Source organism: Bombina bombina, chromosome 4, assembly GCF_027579735.1.
Source record: "Bombina bombina isolate aBomBom1 chromosome 4, aBomBom1.pri, whole genome shotgun sequence".
Lineage (NCBI taxonomy): Eukaryota > Metazoa > Chordata > Amphibia > Anura > Bombinatoridae > Bombina > Bombina bombina.
The window spans coordinates 95,291,828-95,317,574 of NC_069502.1; the positions used below are offsets into that span (position 1 = coordinate 95,291,828).

General features: G+C 35.7%; 1 protein-coding gene across 1 annotated transcript in view; it reads left to right on the forward strand.

Annotated features, from left to right (window-relative positions):
* Positions 1-25,747, forward strand: part of PKHD1 (PKHD1 ciliary IPT domain containing fibrocystin/polyductin) — a 1,710,134-nt gene that overhangs the window by 166,927 nt on the left and 1,517,460 nt on the right. The window contains exons 7-12 of the mRNA XM_053709557.1: positions 5,002-5,059; positions 10,992-11,070; positions 14,971-15,045; positions 15,353-15,417; positions 17,607-17,646; positions 21,261-21,331. Coding sequence (XP_053565532.1) covers positions 5,002-5,059; positions 10,992-11,070; positions 14,971-15,045; positions 15,353-15,417; positions 17,607-17,646; positions 21,261-21,331 — 388 coding nt within the window. The remainder of the gene's footprint in view (positions 1-5,001; positions 5,060-10,991; positions 11,071-14,970; positions 15,046-15,352; positions 15,418-17,606; positions 17,647-21,260; positions 21,332-25,747) is intronic.

Genomic DNA, 25,747 nt, shown 5'->3' on the forward strand with positions numbered 1-25,747 from the left:
CTAAATCATCCAAGGTTTTTTTTTTTTTCTCAGGATGGGAAAATATTTAATTGTCTTGCTTATATCTTTCTTATTGTGTTTGCTTTTTTGATAAGGTATTTTCTAACCGATTTGTTTTTCTCATTTTTGCATTGATACTATGAAGGTATAAATACTTATCCGTCCTGCGTGACGTCAATTGTTTTGATTCACGAGTACTGTTCTTTTTTTGGCTATGTATAATAAATATATTTAAATAAAAAATAAAAAAAAAACAGTGTAATCATTTCACTTGCCTGACACCTGGTCTGCCACGTTCCTTATGTTATAGTTTAACAACAAATCACTGTGCACTGCCTAGAAGAGTGATGTTCTGGCTTCTCCAAGCCAACAAAGTTTGAAACAAGCTTAATGTCTGTGGGGCTTTTTTGCTACTGATTTGGCTTCCTCTGCACTAGTCCCATCTCATTGGCTCTTGGTCTTGTCCATCAATATGGCTGCTGGTTTTGTTCTGCACCTTTGTTGCTAGACCTATTCCTTGTTTCTCGCTGGGTATTTGTTCTTCTACCCCTGATAAATCCTGCTCTAGAGTGCAAGAACATAGTAAGCACTTCTGTTGGTCCTTACTACCTCTGCATCACTCTGTTCATTGCTGTCTGTAAATCTTGTAGGTCTCATATACTATATTTTATTGACCACTACTATATGGATTCCTGCTAACCATTTGTGTACCTTGTTCACCATAATAAACTGTGTATCCTGTTGGCCATTATCATTAGTGTATACTGCTGTTGTTACATGAGGATCCTATAGGAGTTTGCCACCTGTATTCTGGTTGTTTACCTATGTAACTTGCTATTCATCATAGCCTGTGTTCCTTCAAGTCACAACTGTCAGTATATTCTATAAATCATTGTCATTATGATATCTTTCAACATTTGTTCTAGGTGTTAAAGGGACACGAAACCCACATTTTTTCTTTCATGATTTAGAAAGAGCATTTAATTTCAAACACACTTTCCAATTTACTTCTATTATTTAATTTGCTTCATTCTCTTGAAATCCTTACCTTATCTCTGTTTGTATACCAAATCCCAGGACTTAGAAACAACAATTAAAAATGAACATTTTGTCACTTATCTCGCCTACCTCCCACTGGGAGTGTAATTTCTTCTGCTATGTTTACACAGCTTTGTTCTCTTGGCATTCTTTGCTGAAAAATAAACCTAGGTAGGCTAATATGTTAATTTTGAAGCCCTCATTTCACAGCTACAGTGTTAGTTCATGTGTGACATATAGATACTATTGTGCTCACTTCTGTGAAGTTATTTATGAGTCAGCATTGATTGGCTAAAATGCAAGTTTGTCAAAATATCTGAAATAAGGGGGCAGTCTGCTAAGTCTTAGAAAAAGGTAATCACATTTTGGAGTAGGCTGTCCCTTTAAGTATAGAAACTTTCAGTATAGGTAGTACAGGCAAAATCAGCTATTTTAAATGCTGATATTAAGGTAATGAAGCTATTTGTAAATAATTGAATACATTCCAGCAGGTAAAATGGATCATTGGGAACACATTAAAGAGGAGAAACATTTAGGGTAAACCGTCCCTTTACATTAAATGACTGAACAGTAATTATTTTTCCCTTCTAAAGAAAAGTATTTGCATGCATCAAGATTTTGTGTTCAAGCTGATTAAGTATCACCAGGGAACAAAGTTAATGAGTCACATTCAATGCGGAAAAGAGCATAAAGTGTTTCATTGTTTTCGGCTGAGTTCCTGGTAGCAGACTCGCTTGTTGCAGGCAGTGACGTTTAAACAGCTTACTGACCGTTTACTTGTCAGCTGGTGGTCATTGCTTATCTCTGTGATCTGCTGGTATTTCTCAGCTGTGTCATTGACCTTCTTTATGTATTGTTAGCAGCTTTCTGTTTGATTTCGGGCACATTCAATATTTCTTTTTATACCTTTCATTAAACAATATGCTTGAAAAAGTCAAGGACTTTGATCCTCTACATTATGAACACCAACAATTAAACAATGTATTGGAAATTATTAAAATAATAATAAAAGCTTTTAACAGATATTTTGTTAGCAAAATGTGCAGTTCTGCAGTGCAGGAGAATACCTTTTGAAAAATAAAGGGACACTGAACCCATTTTTTTTCTTTCTTGTTTCAGATAGAGCATGCAATATTAATCAACTTTCTAGTTTACTCCTATTATCAAATTTTCTTTGTTCTCTTGCTATCTTTATTTGAAAATTATTAATGTAAATCGTAACAGCCATTGTAGGTTCAGCACCATGGATAGTGCTTGCTTATTGGAGGCTGACATTTACCCACCAATAAGCAAGCATAACCCAGGTTCTCAACCAAAAATGGGCCGGCACCTATGCATCACATTCCTGTTTTTAAAATAAAGATAGCAAGAGAATGAAGAAAATTTGATAATAGGAGTAAATTAGAAAGTTGTTTAACATTGCATGCTCTATCTGAATCATTAAAGGAAATATTTGTGTTTAGTGTCCCTTTAAGTGTCCAGTTAGGGACAGATACAAATGAGGTGCACTGATCCAGCAATCACTGTGTAGAATATTCCTATTCTGTACTCATGCAGTCATCTAATTTGGGATTACAATGTATTGGTTTAAAAATGTAACCAAATAATTGACTGCAATTAACTCCTAAACTGACATAACACATTAAAAGACCCTTAAAGGGACATGAAACCCAAAATTTTTCTTTCATGATTTATGTAGAACATACAATGTTAAACAATGTTCTAGTTTACTTCTATTATCAAATTTGCTTCATTCTCTTGGTATCAATTGTTGAAGGAACAGCAATGCACTATTGGTTGCTTACTGAACACGTGGGTGAGCCAATGACAATCGGTATATATATGCAGCCACCAATCAGCAGCTAGCACCCAGGTGCTTTTCTGCTCCTGAACTTACCTAGATAAACCCTTCAACAAAAGATAACAAGAGAAGGAAGTAAATTAAATAATAGAAGTACAGGGGTTAAAGGAACACGGAACCCAACATTTATGGGGCAAGCACAATAGTAACATAAATGCAAGAAATGTTTAATCTCCCTGTAAAGGTACAAAAAAAAAAAAAAATGTAAAACAAAAAAAATATATGAAACACAAAATTTCTCATGATTCAGATAGAATATACAATTTTAAACAACTTTCCAATTTACTTCTATAATCTAATTTGCTTTGTTCTCTTGGTATCCTTTGCTGAAAAGGACACTAAGGTAGTCCCAGGAGCTTTGAGCTAGCTGCAAACATATCCCTCTTGTCATTGGTCTATCAATGTTTTCAGCTAGTTCCTAGTTGTGGATCGCTGCACCTTCATTAAAGGATACCAAGAAAATTAAGCAAAGTTAATAATAGAAGTAAATTGAAAAGCTGTTTAAAATTACATGCTCTATCTAAATAAGGAAATAAAATTTGGGAGTTTCATGTCCCTTTAAGGGTCATATCTATGGGGGGGGGGGGGTTATTGTGTTGAGGGTTATGGTTGCTCAGGGTTAAAGGGACAGTAAACACCTAATTTCAAGACATTTCTGTTGTGTTGCTATTGAAAACATATCAGCCAAATCTTAACATTTGTAAAACAAATTAACATCCTTTCTACTGCAATTGTTTTCTCAATAGCCAAACTACGCACACCATTTGCCTTATTTAGAGGAGCCAATCTGGGCTTTAGTCTGCAGACAACAAGGATAGTCACTGTCATAATGTTATCATAAAATGCATTGTTTTCTAGTTATCAGCTAAAGACAATTATGGAAATATACGGTATGTAGCAGAGTTAGCCTTTAAACGTTACTAGTGTGCATTTTAAATTCTGAGCTATATTACATAAAAAGGGAGCAAAGCAAATAATGTAAATATATTGCTGTTTAAATTGATATTGAAACTAAAAGGTGCATATTTTTCCCACAACTGATCCATATGATGCCAGCATTAGTAAGCAAACCTCACATTGCTGTATTGGTGAACAAGCCTTGACACCCCAAGCATAAGATACTGAATATAAATGACTAGAAGATTAGAACATTTGTTTAAAAAGCAGAGAATAAAATACTCTATTTTAAATGCAATAAATAAAAAAAAATACATTTATTAGGTACTTTGCAATGTGGGGATTGGCGCATTAGGGGTTAATCACTTTATTAGGTATATTGCGTTGTGGGGGGGGTGGCGGTTTAGGGGTTAATCACTTTTATTATTAGTTGCTATGTGGGGGGATGGCAGATATAGGGATTTTGATGTGTCGGTTTAGTTTTTGGGAGGCAGGTTAGACTTTTACGTGCGATATAAACTATTTTTTTTCCCTTAGGCGACGGCAGATCAGATACTGCTGTAAATCACTGGCAACTCCAGCAATGTCTATTTCCGCACATTTCTGAACATCACCAGTTTATCCGACTTACGGCAGTATCTGATCTGTCGCCGCTGTATGTGTGATTCACCCGATGTGTGAGGGGAACTTACAGGCAGCTTGGGTTTCAGCAGTTGCAATGAAACCTACGCCATATATGTAATCTCGCCTATAATGCTTGTGGCTATCCATGTCTACTCCAGTAACAAGTCCAAACTGGTTCCTACAATAAGGTAAGTGGTGGGTGAAGTTTGGCTATTAAAAACAATTGCAGCAAACAATATGTTGATTCATTTTGAAAATGTTTACACTTGGTTGATATGTTATTTTTTGTATGCTGCTACTAGTTATACGTTATCAAACTAAACCTAGAAAAGTGATGTAGGATGTTTCTAAAAACCTATTGTCAACAGCCATACAAGTATACATAAGTGGGAAACACTCCAGATTTATTCTCATTTTCATGTTACTGTAAAGTGTACATATGAATATACAGATACATAGCAGAACGGTATGGAGTGAGAGGCTCTACATACTGCCTAATGAAGAATGTATTCCTTTAAAAGTACATTCTAATCACTTCAGCAGTTTTAAATTGCTAGATACAATATACTTTGTTTTTACAGTATTCTCCTGCCCTAACACCAAAAGTTCATGGAATCTACCCATCATTTGGTATCCCAGGTAAGTTACTCATAAATATACATACATAATATCTACATATATATATAGTATATAAGATGGAACACAGCACCTCCTGTTTAGTGCACACTGCATTTAGAATAGTGCCAATTATTCCATCATGTAGCACAAACAGCAGCACTTGTATAATAAAAAAGACCTTTATTTTCAATACATAAAGGTCATAGAGAAATCAACGTTTTGGGCAACAAGTCCTTAATCATGCATGTCTAATATCAAACAATGTACTGTTTAAATTACCCAACAATCCTTCAGCCACCAATCAGATTCCAGTTATATATACAGCATCGTGTGGTCTAACCTAAAATCAATATAAAACATAATTTACTAAATAACATTAAAACATCAACCTACTACTTACAAAAAGTCATGTTGTTACTACAAATATTATGCATTGCATCAAAAAAAAGACATAAAATACAAACACTATGTGCAAGAGTTTTTTTTACCTCAGAGAAAAAAAATAGAAATCCAATTCAATCCAATGTGCGTTTCGTTTTGGGCAAATTCGGAATTCGGCCGAATATAGGCCAATTCGGAGATTCGGATGCCTTTAAATTTCCGAATCGGCACATCCCAAAAAATTCAGAAAATTTATAAATTTGTTTCCGAATTTTCGGATCCATTATTCATATTCAGAATTTTTCATTGCTCTATGTAGTAAACCGCAGTTTCCCGACACTAACTCTAAGTCTCTAAATCATTAAATTAAGCTTTTAACCCATAAACCGCCGTTCCCCGACATCAGTGACACTAACTAAACCTATTAACCCCTAAACTGCCGTTACAAAACATCGTTGACACAAAACTAAGCCTATTAACCCCTAAACCACTCCCACCCATTTGCCAACACTTCCTAACCTATTAACCCCTATACCGCACCCCCCAACACACATCGCCAACACTAACTAAACCTATTATCCCCTGAACCGCAGTTCCCCGGCATCGCCAATACTAACTAAATCACTAAAAAAAGCTATTAACCCCTAATCCGCCGTTCCCTTACATCGCCCGCCGACACTAACTAAACCTATTAACCCCTAAACCACCATTCCAAAACATCGCCGACATGAAATAAGCCTATTAACCTTTTAAGCAAGCAAAGGAACAGCCTAAATTACTCTCATAAAGCAAGTGACAAAGTTCAGGAACCTTAGAGTTGCACATATATAATAGTTTGCTGAATCTAATAGGATATACTGGTAAAACCCCAATAGCTCTTTGGTTGAAGGGGTCCAAAAATATATTCTTTTTATTTGCTACATCTAAAAGAGAACATTTTAAAATGTATATAATCTTTTTTTAATAAAATGGATGAACTTGTACAGAAAAAAACACATTTGTGTCACTGTCCATTGATAAAGCAGTAGGAGATCTCCTATAGGGATGGGCGAATATGCTGAAAGTTTAATTCGTTTGGTAGAACAAATAGTCCTTTAGACATTTGTTTTGGACAATTAAATGTTGATAAGAATGGAAATCCATTATAATTAATTAATTGAATGTTACTTTTATTTTCGAATGTTCATAATGAAACCGAATATCCACATTTGAAATTTCAAATGTAACATTTGATTTAACAAATTCTATTCAGAAGTTCAATAGCTCATGTGGTATGGAATTTAGTAAATTGATACATAATAAGATACAAATATATCAATTTGAATGTTTCTATTTCAAATATGGCATAATTTGAATATTGCATTTGAAATACTATTACATAAAACAAATGTTAGAATGTTGTGCAAACATTCGAAATGCGAAACAAACTATCAAATGTGTTAAAATTTGTTTCAATTTTCAAATGTTGCAAAACATTCGCCCACCCCTAATCTCCTTATCAGCCAGTGAGCAATTAGACATTAAGGCCCTGCTGCACTTCTTGTTAACTTCAAACTTATAATAAACAGCATTAACATAACTTTTTTTAATGCAAAAAACTAATTTAACATGTTTAAAGGGGCATGAAACCCAATTTTTTTCTTTCATGATTCAGATAGAAAATATAATTTTATAAATGTTTCCAATTTACTTCTATTATCAAATTTTCTTTGTTCTCTTATTATTTTTTGTTGAAGAGATATCCAGATAGGTAGGTTGCACGTGTCTGGAGTAATACATGACAGGAAACAGTGCTGCCATCTAGTGTTCTTGCTAATGTATAACATTGTTACAAAACAGCTGCTATATAGTGCTGCAGACACATGCACACTCATGACCTTCCCTTCCTGCTTATCAACAAAGGATAACAAGAAAAAGAAGCAAATTTGAGAATAGAAGTAAATTGGAAAGTTGTTTAACCCCTTAATGACCACAGCACTTTTCCATTTTCTGTCCGTTTGGGACCAAGGCTATTTTTACATTTTTGCGGTGTTTGTGTTTAGCTGTAATTTTCTTCTTACTCATTTACTGTACCCACACATATTATATACCGTTTTTGTCGCCATTAAATGGACTTTCTAAAGATACCATTATTTTCATCATATCTTATAATTTACTATAAAAAAAATGATAAAATATGAGGAAAAATGGAAAAAAACACACTTTTTCTAACTTTGAGCCCCAAAATCTGTTACATATCTAAAACCACCAAAAAACACCAATGCTAAATAGTTTCTAAATTTTGTCCTGAGTTTAGAAATACCCAATGTTTACATGTTCTTTGCTTTTTTTGCAAGTTATAGGGCCATAAATACAAGTAGCACTTTGCTATTTCCAAACCATTTTTTTCCAAAATTAGCGCTAGTTACATTAGAACACTAATATCTTTCAGGAATCCCTGAATATCCCTTGACATGTATATATTTTTTTTTAGTAGACATCCCAAAGTATTGATCTAGGCCAATTTTGGTATATTTCATACCACCATTTCACCGCCAAATGCGATCAAATACAAAAAATCGTTCACTTTTTCACAAATTTTTTCACAAACTTTCGATTTCTCACTGAAATTATTTACAAACAACTTGTGCAATTATGGCATAAATGGTTGTAAATTCTTCTCTGGGATCCCCTTTGTTCAGAAATAGCACACATATATGGCTTTGGCGTTGCTTTTTGGTAATTAGAAGGCCTCTAAATGCCACTGCGCACCACAAGTGTATTATGCCCAGCAGTTAAGGGGTTAATTAGGGAGCTTTTAGGGAGCTTGTAGGGTTAATTTTAGCTTTAGTGTAGTGTAGTAGACAACCCCAAGTATTGATCTAGGCACATTTTGGTATATTTCATGCCACCATTTCACCGCCAAATGCGATCAAATTAAAAAAAACGTAAAATTTTTCACAATTTTAGGTTTCTCACTGAAATCATTTACAAACAGCTTGTGCAATTATGGCACAAATGGTTGTAAATGCTTGTCTGGGATCCCCTTTGTTCAGAAATAGCTGACATATATGACTTTAGCGTTGCTTTCTGGTAATTAGAAGGCCGCTAAATCCTGTTGCGCCTCACACGTGTATTATGGCTAGCAGTGAAGGGGTTAATTAGGGAGTTTGTAGGGAGCTTGCAGGGTTAATTTTAGCTTTAGTGTAGAGATCAGCCTCCCATCTGACACATCCCACCCCCTGATCCCTCCCAAACAGCTCCCTTCCCTCCCCCACCCCACAATTGTCCCCGCCATCTTAAGTACTGGCAGAAAGTCTGCCAGTACTAAAATAAAAGGGTTTTAAAAAAAATAATATTTTTTTTAGCATATTTACATATGCTACTGTGTAGGATCCCCCCCTTAGCCCCCAAACTCCCTGATCCCCCCAAAACCGCTCTCTAACCCTCCCCTCTGCCTTATTGGGGGCCATCTTGGGTACTGGCAGCTGTCTGCCAGTACCCAGTTTACAATAAAAAGTGCTTTTTTTTGTTTGTTTGTTTTTTTCTGTAGTGTAGCTTCCACCCCCCCCCCCCACACAGACAAACCCCCACCACCTTGCTGATCGTTTTTTTTTTTACATTTTGACATTTTTTTAATATTTTTTATTTCCAGCATTTTCTGTAGTGTAGCGGTTCCCACCCGTTCCCTCCCCGTGCACGCGCCCGCCCCCACCCTCCCGTGCACGCGCGCGTGCCCCCAGCCACCCCCGCCCACGATCCCGCCCCCCCTTCACATCAACAGGGCCATCGATGGCCGCCACCCGCCTCCCGGTCCGGCTCCCACCCACCAACGCAGTAAGCCACCGATCTCTGGTGCAGAGAGGGCCACAGAGTGGCTCTCGAGCCTCTCTCTGCACCGGATGGCTTAAAAAGATTATTGCAGGATGCCTCCATATCGAGGCATCACTGCAATAACCGGAAAGCATCTGGAAGCGAGCAGGATCGCTTCCAGCTGCTTTCCACACTGAGGACGTGCAGGGTACGTTCTCAGGCGTTAACTGCCTTTTTTCTGAGGACGTACCCTGCACGTCCTCAGTCGTTAAGGGGTTAAAACTGTATGTTCTATGTGAATAATGAAATAATAAATGTGGGTTTTATATCCCTATTGCTCTTTCATAAAATCAATGAAGATTTTCTTTCCCTTTAAGAAACCAGATGGGTTATCTCCTTTATGGGATTGATGCCAGTCCTCAAATCTTCTATATTATCTGCGAACCTCATATCTACCTACATTCACTTCCATTTTGTAAATGTGCACAATCTTTTTTTATGTACATATTTGGAGACGCCAGCTCCTACTGAGCATGTGCAAGAATTCACAGAATATATGTATTTTGGGATTGGCTGATGGTTGTCACATGATACAGAGGGGAAAGAGAATGGAACTAATTTGTCAGAAAAAAATCTACTCTCTTGAAAAACAAATATTAAAAACATATTGCAAAGTGATTTTACTACACATAAACGTTTATATTAGAATCTCAAAGTGTTTACTGTCCCTTTCCTTTTGTTTGTAAAACATTGATAAAAAACTATTTTATTAATTATGTTTTTAGTCATTGGGCTCCATGTACTAAGCAGTCAGCGAGCTACCCGCAACAAATCTCGCGTCAAAACTCGCAAACTGATATGTACAAAGTCGTCAACTATGTTCAAACTCGCATCTTTAAAATTGCGAGCGTACTTATCCGCCAAACCTCGCTACCTCTCCATTTTTCACTGTAATTAGACACATTTGACCACCAACTCGCCAAAAACGAATGTACTAAAAAATCTATTTGTCCGCTCGCTACAATTTCCGCTCCCACCTCGTTATTTTTGCCTCGCCACCTTTTAGGTGGCGGGCAAGGTACAAAACAATAGGAAAGTCAATCTAGACGCCAGTCTAGACATATATAAAAGGCAGTAATATCAGCATTGTACAGCATAACTGGCGTCTAATTTGTCTCTCATTTCCATGTACATAAATTGCGCCAAATTTGTCGACTGTAATTAAAGAGTAATCTATATTTTTATAGTTGTCAATCTTTATAATTATTTTTATATTAATATTTATATATTATCAGATCCAGATGAAGCCATATCCAAATTGTAAATAAATATTACAAAAATAACGCTCTGTTATCACTCTTCAAAAATTTTTGAACAATAATAAAGTTGTTTAGATAAGTTGAACTTTTATAGGAGCAAAATTCTATTCCCGCGACTACTATGATGTTCGTGACACCTTGCATGTCACGTGTTAATAATTGGCCAGACAATTCAACTGAAAGTTAAGTACATCAGCTTAGTCGCGGCGAGCGAGGCGTCAAATTTATCAATAATCCGCCACTGCTCGCGGCGGGCTAGACTTGTCTATTTATTGGGGGATTATTAGTACATAGTGACAGCGGACACCATTTCGCCCGCGGCGAGTAACGGCGAGTTTATCCGCGTCTAAAATGACGGATGAATTGACGGCTTAGTACATGGAGCCCATAGTGTTGCAATGTCATGTGCTACCTTTTTTATTTTATCTGCATATAAGCTGCATCTTTTTTTTAATAATTAGGGAGCATTATTGAAGTTTCTGGATGGATCATGGCTGAAACAAGTGAAAGCTACGACTTTAACATAGATTTTATCGATGGGTATGTACTGATACGTTTGAAATAATTTGTATTACTACAATATCATTTAGCTGTTCCTGTAACTGTGCTAAAAGCTTACGGGAGAAGATACAATCTGCTTTCTGATAATTGTTCTCTTTAAAATGTAAAGGGACATTAAATCAATGTTTGTCCGTTGTTGCATCGTACAGATTGCAGTATTACAGTTTATTACAAAAATGAAACAAATTTTCATGTGGTTACAAAACCTTTTTTATGTGTGTTCCTGTAAGCTCTGTAATTATATCAGCCAGTGAACAATCTGTTGTGCACAAACATGCACTTCCTCATAGCTTGATAATAAATTTACTGCACATTTTAAATTAAATATTTGATTCAGATACAGCATAAAAATAATGTGCCAGTTCATTTCTGCTACTAAATATACCCCTTTCTCTCAGTTTTTGTGTTTTCTATGACAGCATACTGAGATAGGCTCAGGAATATACATATAACATTACAAATATTGACTTGTCCATCCATGATCAGAGAAATAACAATACAAACAATAACACTGTTTCTGTATTGGAAAAAGAACCATATTGGACCCTAGTGGATATCAGTAAATTCACCCATAGGAAAAATGAACAGCATCAAAATTATCAACCACAATCTATCAAAGCTTAAGTTACTGAATTAAACCATATGCATTTATTTTAGACATCCAAAAATGTTTTATATATAATACCTTTTCTATTCCATCCTTTAAAAAGGCCACTTTTATTCCTGGTATAAAGTTAGGGTTCCCTACTATAGGTAAAAATAATTACTTATTGTGGTTACATTTCAACAATTTTGCACTTTTTCTCCAGTTTATTATAATATCTTGAAACATTATATTTTCATTAAAATGGTTTGGCAATTCATTCTCCTTGTGCATGTGGAGGGTAAGTTAAATTTACTGGAGACACTAAAGTTGCTTCTAAACCACCTACAGTAAAATTATTAGCTCCTGCCAACCAATCATAAGCATATTTACACAAAATTGGCCAATTATATTATTATGTATTGGTCAATTGAAATCCTCTTTTTTCTTTTGATAAATATAAATTCTAATGACTGATTTTAGGATTTTAATCTTTCAATACAAATTTCCTCCAAGTATTATTTATTAGCTTCAAGTACATTTTCTTGATTAATAGCAGCAACATCTGCATATTATATAACATTATTGAAAAATAATTCTTTTTTATAAGGTTTGTAAACATTTCTTTGCATATTCCTGATAATCGGGTTATAATTTAACTTATACCATTCACTTGCAATATTTGAGAGTTTTATGCCTAGATACACCATATAGTCTTTAGCGATTTGAAAGGGTATATATTAACTGGGGGTAAATATATCTTTGTTTTGATGTAACCAAAAAATTACAGAGTTGTCAATATTTATTTTTTAATGTTACTAAAAATGAAAAAAAACGTTTAAAGGAACAGTGTACTGTATATTCTTTTCCCCCTTAATGTGTTACAATGACTTGTTTTACCAGCTACAGAGTTTAAAATGTATGGTGCATTTTTATATAAAATGACTGTCTCTGCCAATTTAAACTACAACCCAATAAAATGGGTTGAGCTTTCAGGGAGATCATACCTCATTAGTTTATTTCTATAGAGAGAGAATCTCCTTATTGTATCTCTTTATACACAGTAAGACCAATGAGTAGAGAGACCAATAGAACATAAACCATTTGAGTTCTCTCTGTCCATCCTCCCAATGCGAGGCTGAGTGATTATAACTAAACCTTATTGTTTACATATCTTTTTTATAACAATAACTTAAGTACTGAAATCTTCAGTATAGGTGGGGATACAACAGGCACAACCAGGTATATCAAATGACAAAGTCAAGGTAAATGAATTATCTGTATTTTAATACAATTTAATACAGCATGTGCAATGAATTATTGGAACACATTAAAGAAGAGAAATAGTATACTGCACCTTTAAATGGGCATCTTGTATGATTCTGATAGAGCATTCAATTTAAAAAAAAATTAAATTAACTTATATTATTACATGTTCATTGTTCTCTTGTTATCCTTTGTTGAAAAGCAGGACGATAGGTTCAGGTGTGTGCATGTGTCTACAGCACTATATGGCAGCAGTTTTGCAGCAATTTTATACATTAGCAAGAGCATTAGTTGGCAGCCCTATTTCCTGTCATGTAGTGCTTCAGGCATGTGCACGCTACCTATCTAGATATCTCTTCAACAAAGAATAATAATAGAACAAAGACAAGTTGATAATAGAAGTACATTGGAAATTTGTATTCTTGTATTCTATCTGAATAGTGAAAGAAACATTTTGGGTTTCATGTCTCTTTAAGGCAGCCATTAAAAGTATCACAGCTGGTAGATACCATTGAGACATAGAACATACCTGTTGAATTTGTATAAAACCTGTATAAATGGTTTCTGGAGTGATAAAAAGTATTTTGTTAAGATCAAGTTGCAGTCTACTCAGATTTTTTTTTTAAAAAAAGATAGATAATCCCTTTGTTACCCTGGGTTTTACACAGCCAGCACTGTTATATTACTAAATTTTACCTCTGTGATTACCTTGTATCTAAGCCTCTGCAGACTGCCCCCTTATTTCAGTTCTTTTGACAAACTCGCATTTTAGCCAATCAGTGCAGACTGCACCGGAGAGAGCACAATGTTATCTATATGGTACACATGAACTTGCAATTTATAACTGCAAAAAATGCACTGAGATAAGAGGTGGACTTCAAGGGATTAGAAATTAGCATATGAGCCAGTCTAGGTTTAGCTTTCATCAAAGAATACCAAGAGAACAAAGCAAATTTGATGATAAAAATAAATCGGAAAGTTGTTTAAAATTACATGCCCTATCTGAATCATGAATGTTTAATTTTGACTAGACTGTCTCTTTAATAGGCTACTAATCTGACTGTTTAAAGGCACATTCAATCCAAAATGTTTCTTTTATCATTGAGGGTACAGTTTAAAAAAAACTTTCCAATGTACTTCTATTATCAAATTTATTTTGTTCTCATGATATTATTTGCTGAAGAAAATTTAGCCACCAACCAGCAAGCTCTACCCAGTTGCTGAACCAAAGATGGGCCAGCTCATAAGCTTACATTCCTACTTTTTCAAATAAAGATACCAAGAGAAGGAAGAAAAATTGATAATAGGAGTAAATTAGCAAGTTGCTTAAAATTGCATGCTCTATCTGAATCATGAAAGAAAACATTTGGGTTCAGTATCCATTTAAGTCAAAATTAAAAACTTAATGAGGATGCAGTTTAAAAAAAAAAAAGAAGCTTTCCAACTTACTTCTATTATGAAAATGTTTTCATTCTATTGGTGTCCTTTGTTGAAGAATAAAGCTAGGAAGGCTCAGGAGTGTGCAAATCTGAAACAATATAAACATTGCTACAAAGATTGTTCAAAGCTGCCATACAGAACTAAATGCATGTATTCTCCTGAGCATCAATAAGCCTAACCAAGGTTTACTCTTCCACATACCAAGGATACCAAGACAATTAAGCAAATTTGATCATTTTCACTCTAGTGCCCCTTTAAGTGTTGCCACTTTATTGCCCTTCCCTTTTACATATATTCTGTGTACAGCACAATTGGTTTCTGCATAAAACAAGTATGAGATATCTTTTTATTATTTATAGCTTGCTGTTCAGCAAAAAATACATTTTAAGGTTTTGATAGTGTACTTATGTGCTGATGATGCATCACTGAGGCAGAAACGTTATGAGGGGGGCTAAGGCTGGAATGCGTAGAGACACCAGAGATGTAATAAGTGGCTGTTATTATGAATCTACCTGATAATACATATATTTATTATTGTAATGCTTGATAATTAATGTAATTATTACTCTTCCTTCATTTTCAATTAATAGCCCAGTCTTTATGACATCTAAGGAAGAACACTGGTTCACAGTTTGCTCATTGGCTAATAAAGAATCAAAAAGCAGGTAAGTTATTTACACTATAAATCTAGTGAAAGATATATACGATTAAAAATAATTACTTTACTGAGTACTAAGAGAGGACATATCGAGTAACTTTCCAACAGAAGTGGTAGCCATTACACAGGCAGATAATCTATACACATCTGGGAGCGGTATAGAGTTTTTGTGATTAAACAACATTTGAAACTTAATTTGATATCCAAGGGTACCTAAAATACAAATAATTATAATAATTAAAACATAATATAAAAACTTTAATGATTAATCCTGCATCTCCCCTATAATCTTTACATGGCATATTTTTTAACAGTTTTCCCATTCAAGTGGAAAATGGCTTTGGAACATTCCAGTGCCAAGTGGAAGGCAATTCTATTGGTAAGTGTAAAGTTTACCCAATACGTAGATGACTAGACTGCCCTGCAATTCCCACATTCACATGCACATATACCCACACACACTGTTTCTCAGTCCTTCCAAAGATCGCCAAACACTGCCAGGAACTCACAAACCACATCCTTGAACACTGAAATTCCTCCACTCTGCAACTAAATTCCTCCCAATTCCTGTCTAGAAATACCCAACCACCCCTGCACACTGCCCTACTACTAAAACATTCCAAAATCACCCACTTCTCTTCTAAGGAAAACCCAATACCATCGCAGGAACACCTAAACCTCACCCACAAAACCCAAATCCTACTAGGGATTACCAAATGCTCCTTCTGAATTCTGAAAACCCTCCCAGGATCACTGAAGACCAGGAGCTGAACTATCGTGGTGCAGTAGGTGCAGTGGCACCAGGACTCAAGTGCTGAGTGCCCAAAGTAGCCAGTCTATACATAGGTGTGTGCAGAATGTGTACAGTCCTAATGCAGGGGAGCCTTTTAATAGTGCAGTCTATCTATCCATTTATCTATCTCTATCTATATTTCCAAAAAATCATTATAAAGAGCAGCATGTATATTATTACTATTGCTTATTACTTACTGCTTCCTTCGGGGGTCCAAACAATTGTTGCACCAGGGCCCTCTGTTGAGTATGCCATTACTGCTGAAAACCCTACCAGAATTACCCAAATCCCTCCCAAGAAAACCTAAATCTCTAACAGAAACACTCACTCTCCACCCAGAAACACCAGAATATCAGCCATGAATGCTTAAATATTTCCCAGAAGCACTGAAATCCCTGCTTAATAACACGCAAACCCCTCCCAAAAACACACAGCCTTGGATACAAGAACGCATTACTGCAAGTATCAAATACATTCTGAAACACCAGGTTTTGATAATTGAGTTTTAAGTGAAATTGCCTTAAATGATTATTGATTTCATTTTATAATTTAACTTTTAAACGGACAGTATACTCCAGATTGTTTATTGTTTAAAAAAGATAAATAATCCCTTTATTACCCATTCCCCAGTTTTGCATAACCAACAACCTTGTAAGGCTTGCAGACTGACCCCTTATCTCAGTTCTTTTGACAGACTTACATTTTAGCCAATCAGTGCTGACTCATAAATAACTCCACAGGAGTGAGTACAATATTATCTATATGGCACACATGAACTAGTGTGGTCTAGCTGTGACAATTTTTACAAATGCACTGAGATAAGAGGTGGATGATAAAAGTAAATTGGAAACCATTAAAGTTTAATTTTGACTTGGCTGCCCCTTTAAATAACATAACAATGCTGAATTCATGAGGTTTAAATCAAATGTAAGATAAAAAAAAATATCTTACTTTCTATGCATTATTGCTTCAGGGAGCTTAAAAAATAAAAGAGCATATTTATTTATTATTATTTATTTATAAAATATTTTACCAGGAAGGATACATTGAGATTTCTCTCATTTTCAAGTATGTCCTGGGTCCACAAAACATTGCATTGATACAATGGGTACAATAAAATACAGAAACAATATTAATACATAACATATGCAAAATTTAACATAGAACAGATAGGAAATATATAATCAACTGTGACAAGCACATTCTGTTTTGAGATATGTAGAGAGGGATCTCTTAAAGGGTATTAGGCTTGGGGAAGGTTTGAAAGTGTGCGGGAGGACATTCCATAACTGTAGCGCTCTGTAGGAAAAGGAGGATCGAGCTGCTTTCTTTTTGTATGGAGGCAGACTAAATAATATGCTGGTACTGGATCGGAGATTATGGGAGGTGGGAACAGCCGGGGAGAGCATTCTGCTCAGGTAGGGTGGGAGCTTCCCAGAAAATATGCAGGTAATCATCAGGAACACACGCTTCTGCTCTCCTGCAATAACATTGTGTGTATAAAAATGTATTTGTTCAATGGTTTGTTTACAAGTTTAGTATTCTTGGCAGCTGGAGGTTTATATCCCGTACACATATTAATTATTATATAAAAAATAAAGCATTTAACCTATTGTATGTCTGCTGTTTTCACTGACAAGCAGACAATCTCTGATACTAGATATAATGTATAATACATATTGTGCTAAGCTGATATGAGAGTTATTTTACTTATGTTAAATGTCATTTTTAAAATGTGTATTTATATTAATTACCATTATATTTCTCCTCTACAGGTTCTTATAATGTCAGTTTTTCTGTGTTCAACAAAGGAAAGTAAGAAGACTCTTTATTCTATTCATTCAAAATGGGAATGTTTAGAAAGCAAAACTTTAAAAATTGGCATTGCGGCTCATGTGCTGATTCTGAACATACATAATTAGGAGTTGCCTGCACACAACTGAGGTTAAACATATTGGGCCAGATTACAAGTGGAGCACTAATTTAATGTGTGGCCATAAAGGGGCAAATTCGTTCATTTAAGGGCGGACGTTAAATAAGGAGCCATTACAAGTTAGTTAATGCTACCACGAGCTCGCAGTAGTGCTGGTTAATTAAATAAATGTCCCCCAATTTCTCCCCAAATAACGTGTATAGTTCCTTCATAAAAATAAAAATAGTAGCATCTTTATTTTTATTTTTTAATAACTGCACAAAACAGTTTTAAAGGGCTAGTAAACCCACAAAATAATGTTATATAATACTGCACCTAGTACAGAATTATATAACATCAGCTTAGCGCCATCTTTCTACCTGAAAGGATTTCAGAGAAAAATTCCTACACAAATTACTTTTACAGTACGCCGCTCCTGGCTCTACTGATCGTGATCTGTTTGTTTTTCCTAAGCGCATCGGGCACGCTGTCTATTCACAGCTGGCCCGATTGCGCCATTAAACTCAATGTGGCTCGCTCCTGCTACCAGATCAGAGTGGGAGCAAGCTACATTGAGTTTAATGGCGCTATCGGGCCGGCTGTGAATAGACAGCGTGCCCGATGCGCTTAGGGAAAACAAACAGATCCTGATCAGTAGAGCCAGGAGCAGCGTACTGTAAAAGTAATTTTCGTAGGAATTTTTCTCTGAAATCCTTTCAGGTAGAAAGATGGCGCTAAGCTGATGTTATATAATTCTGCACTATGTGCAGAATTATATAACATTATTTTGTGCGTTTACTGGCCCATTAAGGGTTTAAAGAGAGCTCAATCCTATTGGCTGATTGGAACAGCCAATAGGATGAGAGCTGCTCAAATCCTATTGGCTGATTGGAACAGCCAATTGGATTTTAGCAGCTCTAATCCTATTGGCTGATTGGAACCTTTCAGCCAATAGGAATGCAAGGGACGCCATCTTGGATGAGGTCACTTGCATTCAAGTTCCAGTTTACAGCGGCGACCGTATTGAAGAGGAGCTCCTCGCCGGATGTCTTCAGGATGGACCCGCTCCACGCTGGATGGATGAAGAAAGAAGATGCTGTCTGGATGAAGACTTTGCCGGATGGATAAAGATGGAAGAGGCTGCCCGGATGAAGACTTCTTGCCACCTGGATAAAGACTTCTTGCCGGCTAGATGGATCCTTCAAGCAAAACTTCAAGAACTGTAAAAGGATCGTTGGAGGTTAGTGTTAGGTTTATTTAAGTAGGATCTGGGCAGTAAAAGAGCTAAATGCTCTTTTAAGGGCAATGCCCATACAAATGCCCTTTTCAGGGCAATGGGGAGCTTAGGTTATTTTAGATAGGGTTTTTATATGGGGGGTTGGTTGTGGGGGTGGTGGGTTTTACTGTTGGGGGTGTTTGCATTTATTTTTACAGGTAAAAGAGCTGATTTCTTTGGGGCAATGCACCACAAAAGGCCCTTTTAAGGGCCATTGGTAGTTTAGTGTAGGCTAGTTTTTTATTTTTATTTTGATAGGGCTATTAGATTAGGTGTAATTCTTTTTTATTTTTGATAATGTGTTTTTTTTTTTCCGTAATTTAGTGTTTTTTTATTTTTTGTAACTTAGTGTTTATTTTTTTTGTAGTTTAGTAATTTTTAATAAGGTTAAATAGTAGATTTAAATAATTTGAGGAGGGTTAGGCTTTTTTTTAATATGTAACTTAGTTAATTTAATTGGTAGTTTAATTTAAGTGTAGTATAATAGTTAGGGTAGGTTAATTAATAGTTTAATATAGTTTATTTTAATTCTACAGGTAAGTTTATTTTTTTTAAGATAGGGATATAGTAATTTTAATTTAAAGTTAGCGGCTTGTTAGGTTTAGGGGTTAATAGCTTTATTTAGTTTATGGCGATGTGGGGGGCTGGCGGTTTAGGGGTTAATAGGTTTAGTTAGTGGTAGTGATGTGGGAGGCCAGAGGTTTAGGGGTTAATACATTTATTTAGTGGCAGCGGGGTCCGGGAGCGGCGGGATAGGGGTTAATACATTTATTTAGGTGGCGGCGGGGTCTGGGAGTGGCGGGATAGGGGTTAATACATTTTATGTATGTGGCAGCAATGTCGGGGTGGCAGATTAGGGGTGTTTAGACTCGGGGCTTATGTTAGGGTGTTAGGTGTAAACATAACTGGTTTTCTACCATATAAATCAATGGGATATCTGGCAGCATCGAACATAAGCTTTCGCTGCTTTCAGGCTCCCATTGATTCCTATGGCATCCGCGGGCTCCAGGGTGGCGAATTGAAAACCAGGTACACTGGGCCGGAATAGCCACGAGGGTACCTGTTAAATATTTGATAACTTTGAAAAAGTGTCAAATAGTGCCAAATGTGTATTCGGAACATCTGTAATGACGTAAGCATCGATCTGTGATGGATTGAGACCGGCGTATCGTATGTTACGTCACATATTTCAACTTTGACGGCCTGTAGGGTTTGATAACTAGGTCGGATCAAGCTCGCAACAATTACGCTGCGGAATTCCAGCGTATTTGCGGTTGATGGCTTGTTAAATATCCCCCATAGAATATTCCTTTAAAGGGGAAATGTAGAGAACTTGCACAAATTGCTAGTAACATACATATAAATAATTGTTACCTTTTAGGCTGATAGTAAAACACATAAACAAGTGATTTGACCCCCTTGACTGTCCTTCATTTCTTTCTGTTCCACATGTAATGCATTGAGGCATAGGAAGCCTTTAACATTTAGCTAACACTAAAAGATTTAAAAAAAAAAATGTGCCAATTCAAGTGTCCAATACTTTTGTGGCGATTTTACTGGACTGTCTGCTGGAATACTGGACTGTCTTCTAGAATACTGCACTGTCTGCTGGAATACTGCACTGTCTGCTGGAATACTGGACTGTCTGGTGGAATACTGGACTGTCTGGTGGAATACTGGACTGTCTGCTGGAATACTGGACTGTCTGCTGGAATACTGGACACTTTTGCAGGAAGTATTTATTAGCCAATGAACAGTAGGAATTAGGGATGTGAACCAGACAGTTTCGTTCACTGTAGAATGCGGAAGATAGTGGCCCCTCTTTTTGGAGCCAGATTTATTCTTGTGAATTATTGTTTAATAAAAAGATAGATAATGCCTTTCATACAAATAATTGATTTAACTTGAGCGATGTTAACGCACAACAGTATTAATATTTTTTTAACCCCACTTGTAATTTAGCCCTATACGTTTTCTTTGCACAATGATCCCTTAAAGTGATTCCTCTTTACCTAAATGATCAAATTCCATCTTCCTTGATATAACTTTATTTGTTTTAGACCCATCTCGAATGCTGCTTTTCACGTTTCTAAATATTTACAATTTCTATATTACAATACAACCTAGATCTGTAGTGGAAAGAGAACAATATGTTGTCATATCCAAATATAACAGAAATATTAATAACAATTAGTAGCAAAGTTTTGATGACAATTACTTTTCTGCTGTTTTTAATTACAGGTCAGCTGTAAGCAAGAGTGCCTGGCTTATAAGTGCAAAACAAGACCTATTCCTGTTTCAAACATTCTCAGGTGTGTCTCTTTATTGTCATTTACTATGAAGGACTAGGCTATTTTGCATATGAATATAATAATCAATCATTTTGTTTATTTTTCTTGACTAAAATGTGTTGATTTTACACTCGAATATTACCGCATGTTAATTAAAATTCAAAAACTAATATTTGAAAACAGAATGTTACAATGTTTGATAAACATTCAAAATTCATTTTGAACAAACAAATGTATAAAAATCCCTATGTATTGCATCACCAGCAGGCCCTGAACTTATAGCTGGTCAGCCCCAGCTGCTGCTGCCCGCAGGAACATTTCCTGGCCAATCCGGCCTTGATTACAAACTAATTCTTGTGATGTCTTTTCCTATCTCAAACGATATTCAGAATTCAGCTGGAATATTAGGAAGTTAATTCACTGTAATGACACTTATATTTGCAGGTCATACTCAGTGTATATAATATCATCTTAAAGGGACAGCAGACACAAAGGCCAGATTACAAGTGGAACAGTATTTAACGTTCCTGCTGGCATGCTAACTCTGTTAGAAGTAAGGTTTTCTTGTGTGTTGGATAGCACTCGTATTACAAGTTGAAAGTGAAAAGTTTATGCTCGTGCGCTAACCCATTGTGTGCACAAAAAACAAATTTTGAATATCACAGTCATGTAAACATATTCCCCCATAGAAGTCAATGAAGCAAAAAAGTGGGAAAAAAACAACCTACTTGGGCGCAAACTCAATCGCATATTCTCAAGTGCTCTAACCTTACATGAAAATATGAATATTTCACATTCCAATGTTCTTCACATAGTAGAATATGTTTTTTTTATTCATTCATACATATTTCTAAATTTATCTGAGCACTTTTGGTTTAGCGTTTGAGTTATAGCCAACATGAGTTTTTTCCCCATAGAAGTCTATTACTTCCATCCAGTCTTTTGACTCGAGCAATAAACTAAAATGATTTAAATTTGTAATATGAGCTCAAAAATAAAAGTGCTATTTATTTAACTCAAGAGATGTTAGTGCACAACAGAATAGAGTCATGGTGAATGTTCTCTTAGACCCTCTGGATTCAGTAATTTAAATGAATGCAATAGCTTCCTGCACCATGACTCCACCATAGCCCAGGCTCACCCTATAAATCTGGACAGTGCTTGAATATTCTGGCGTCCTTGTGCTTTAAGACCAGGACGCTGGAAGATTTCCTCTTCGACCCTTCATGCACTCTTGTCCCCTATTCCTGTCTATCACTTGTCTTTATTTACAGAGTGGATATGACCATGCTATGCTTTTCCTGCACCTACAAATCTTATATTATGGCTTCCTCTACTTTGTGGTCCTGGTTCCCGACTTCCTTCTATTTGTACTATTTTCCCCTGTGCATTCGCTGACTCCTAAGAATCCTTTTTCATTCTGTGTCTCTTATGGTAGTAGTGTATGCAAGAGTGCGCACCTCCTTGCACGCTCGTTTTAGATTACCATCTACATGCTACAAGCCCTAAAAGATTCATACAACCATAACAGCAGAAGGTCACTCGCAATTACATTTAACTTTTAAATGAAACATCTTTGCACAGAAGTAATTTTATAATTACATTTTAAATATATTGCTGCACATTTTGGGCTAGATTACAAGTGAGACGCAAACATTTTTGCGCAAGAGATATCGTGTTTTTGCAAGCATATTTAATTGCACTGAAAAGTCGAGCGAAATCACTTCAATCCTTACCGTGATCTCAGAGCTGTGGTTAGCTGTTTTCCGAAACTAAAAAGTTGCACAAAACACTTCAAAAATACATTAAAGTACAGTTATACTCATAATAACACTGTCTAATAAAAATTATTGTAAAAAAAAAATTTGAATTAAAACGTTTAAGGGCTCAAAGATATCGGATCTTGGGTGTTAGAAAAAAAAAGGCAGTCAAAAGACTTTAAAATAGAGATACAAACTGATACATGTCTAAATATGTATGTATACAGTATATATGTGTGTATATATATATATATATATATATATATGTATATATATATATATATATATATGTCTATATATGTGTACATATATGTTAATGTATTTATATGTGTTTATATGTATTTACAGACATATATACACATATAAATACATTAATATATGTACACATATTTTTCATATTTTTATGACATGTATGCACATATTACAGTATGCAATCATGATTGCTCATATTACAGTATGTGATCTGTATGCACATATTACAAAAAAGCATGTTAAAGAACATTGGAATATGAAATATTCATATTTTCATGTTGGGTTTGCACTAATGAGAATATATCATGGTTTTTGCGCGAGAGAGTTGGTGGTTTATTTTCAAAAAAAATTCTCCATTGACTTCTATGGGGAATATGTAAACGTGCACACGATATTGTTCATAAGTTCAGATTTTTGAGCTAATAATTTATTTATTTTTTAACTTGTAATATGAGCGCAACCAAACTAGTGCAAAAAGCTTAACTCTAGTGGGGTTTTCGGGATTGCAGAAAAAAAAAATACCACTCCCTTTATATTCAATTTTTAGGTAACTTTAAATGTTAAAAAATATTCACGATAAACAATATTCCGCTGATCTTATCCCAGCAATAGCTTATTTAGATATATTTTTGTTTTTTCCCATACAGTTCATGACCTGTACTCTAGACTTTATGTGTTCATGGAAAATTAACATACCGCTAGATTACGAGTTGTGCGTTAAGGTAAAAAAGCAGCGTTAAAAAGGTCCTAACGCTGCTTTTTCACTACCGCTGCTATTACGAGTCTTGAAGGTCTAGGGTCACCGCACACTTATTTGGCCTTACCGCAAAACGACTTACGTAAACTTTGTAAAGTCTTTTTTCTATGGGACTTCCATAGCGCCAGTATTACGAGTCTGTCCTGGGAGGCCAAAAAGTGAGCGGTACACCCTCTACCTCCATGATCCCTAACGCATTTAAAAGTCAGTAGTTAAGAGGTTTATGGTACAACGCCGTAACATAAAACTCATAACTAAAGTGCTAAAAAGTACACTAACACCCATAAACTACCTATTAACCCCTAAACCGAGGCACTCTCGCATCGCAAACACTAAAATTAAATTTTTAACCCCTAATCTGCTGCTCCGGACACCGCCGCCACCTACATTATATTTATGAACCCCTAATCTGCTGCCCCCAACATCGCCGCCACCTATATTATATTTATTAACCGCTAATCTGCCGCCCCCAATGTCGCTGCAACCTACCTACACTTATTAACCCCTAATCTGCCACCCCCAACGTTGCCGCCACTATAATAAACATATTAACCCCTAAACCGCCGCACTCCCGCCTCGCAAACATTAGTTAAATATTATTAACCCCTAATCTGCCGTCCCTAACATCGCCGCCACCTACCTACACTTATTAACCCCTAATCTGCCACCCCCAATGTCGCCGCCACTATACTAAATGTATTAACCCCGAAACCTAAGTCTAACCCTAACACCCCCTAACTTAAATATAATTTAAATAAATCTAAATAAAAATTGCTATTATTACCTAAATTATTCCTATTTAAAACTAAATACTTACCTATAAAATAAATCCTAAGCTAGCTACAATATAACTAATAGTTACATTGTAGCTAGCGTAGGGTTTATTTTTATTTTACAGGCAAGTTTGTATTTATTTTAACTAGGTACAATAGTTATTAAATATTTATTAACTATTTAATAACTACCTAGCTAAAATAAATACAAAAGTACTTGTAAAATAAAACCTAACCTAAGTTACAATAACACCTAACACTACACTATAATTAAATAAATTTACTAAATTAAATACAATTACCTAAATTAAATTAAATTAGCTAAAGTACAAAAACAAACACTAAATTACAGAAAATAATAAACAAATTACAGATATTTAAACTAATTACACTTAATCTAATAGCCCTATCAAAATAAAAAAGCCCCCCAAAATAAAAAAAACCCTAGACTAAACTAAACTACCAATAGCCCTTAAAAGGGCATTTTGTGGGGCATTGCCCCATAGTTATCAGCTCTTTTACCTGTAAAAAAAATACAAACAACCCCCCAACAGTAAAACCCACCACCCACACAAACAACCCCCAAAATAAAATACTATCTAAAAAAACCTAAGCTCCCCATTGCCCTTAAAAGGGCAGTTAGCTCTTTTGCAGGCCCAAACCCTAACCTAAAAATAAAACACACCCAATACACCCTTAAAAAAACTAACACTAGCCCTCTGAAGATCGACTTACAGTTCTGAAGACCGGACATCCATCCTCAAGGAAGCGACAGAAGTCTTCATCCAACCGGCCAAAGTCCTCCACGAAGCCGGGAGAAGTCTTCATCCAAGCCGGGTGAATTGGTCCTCCAGACAGGCAGAAGTCTTCATCCAGACGGCATCTTCTATCTTCA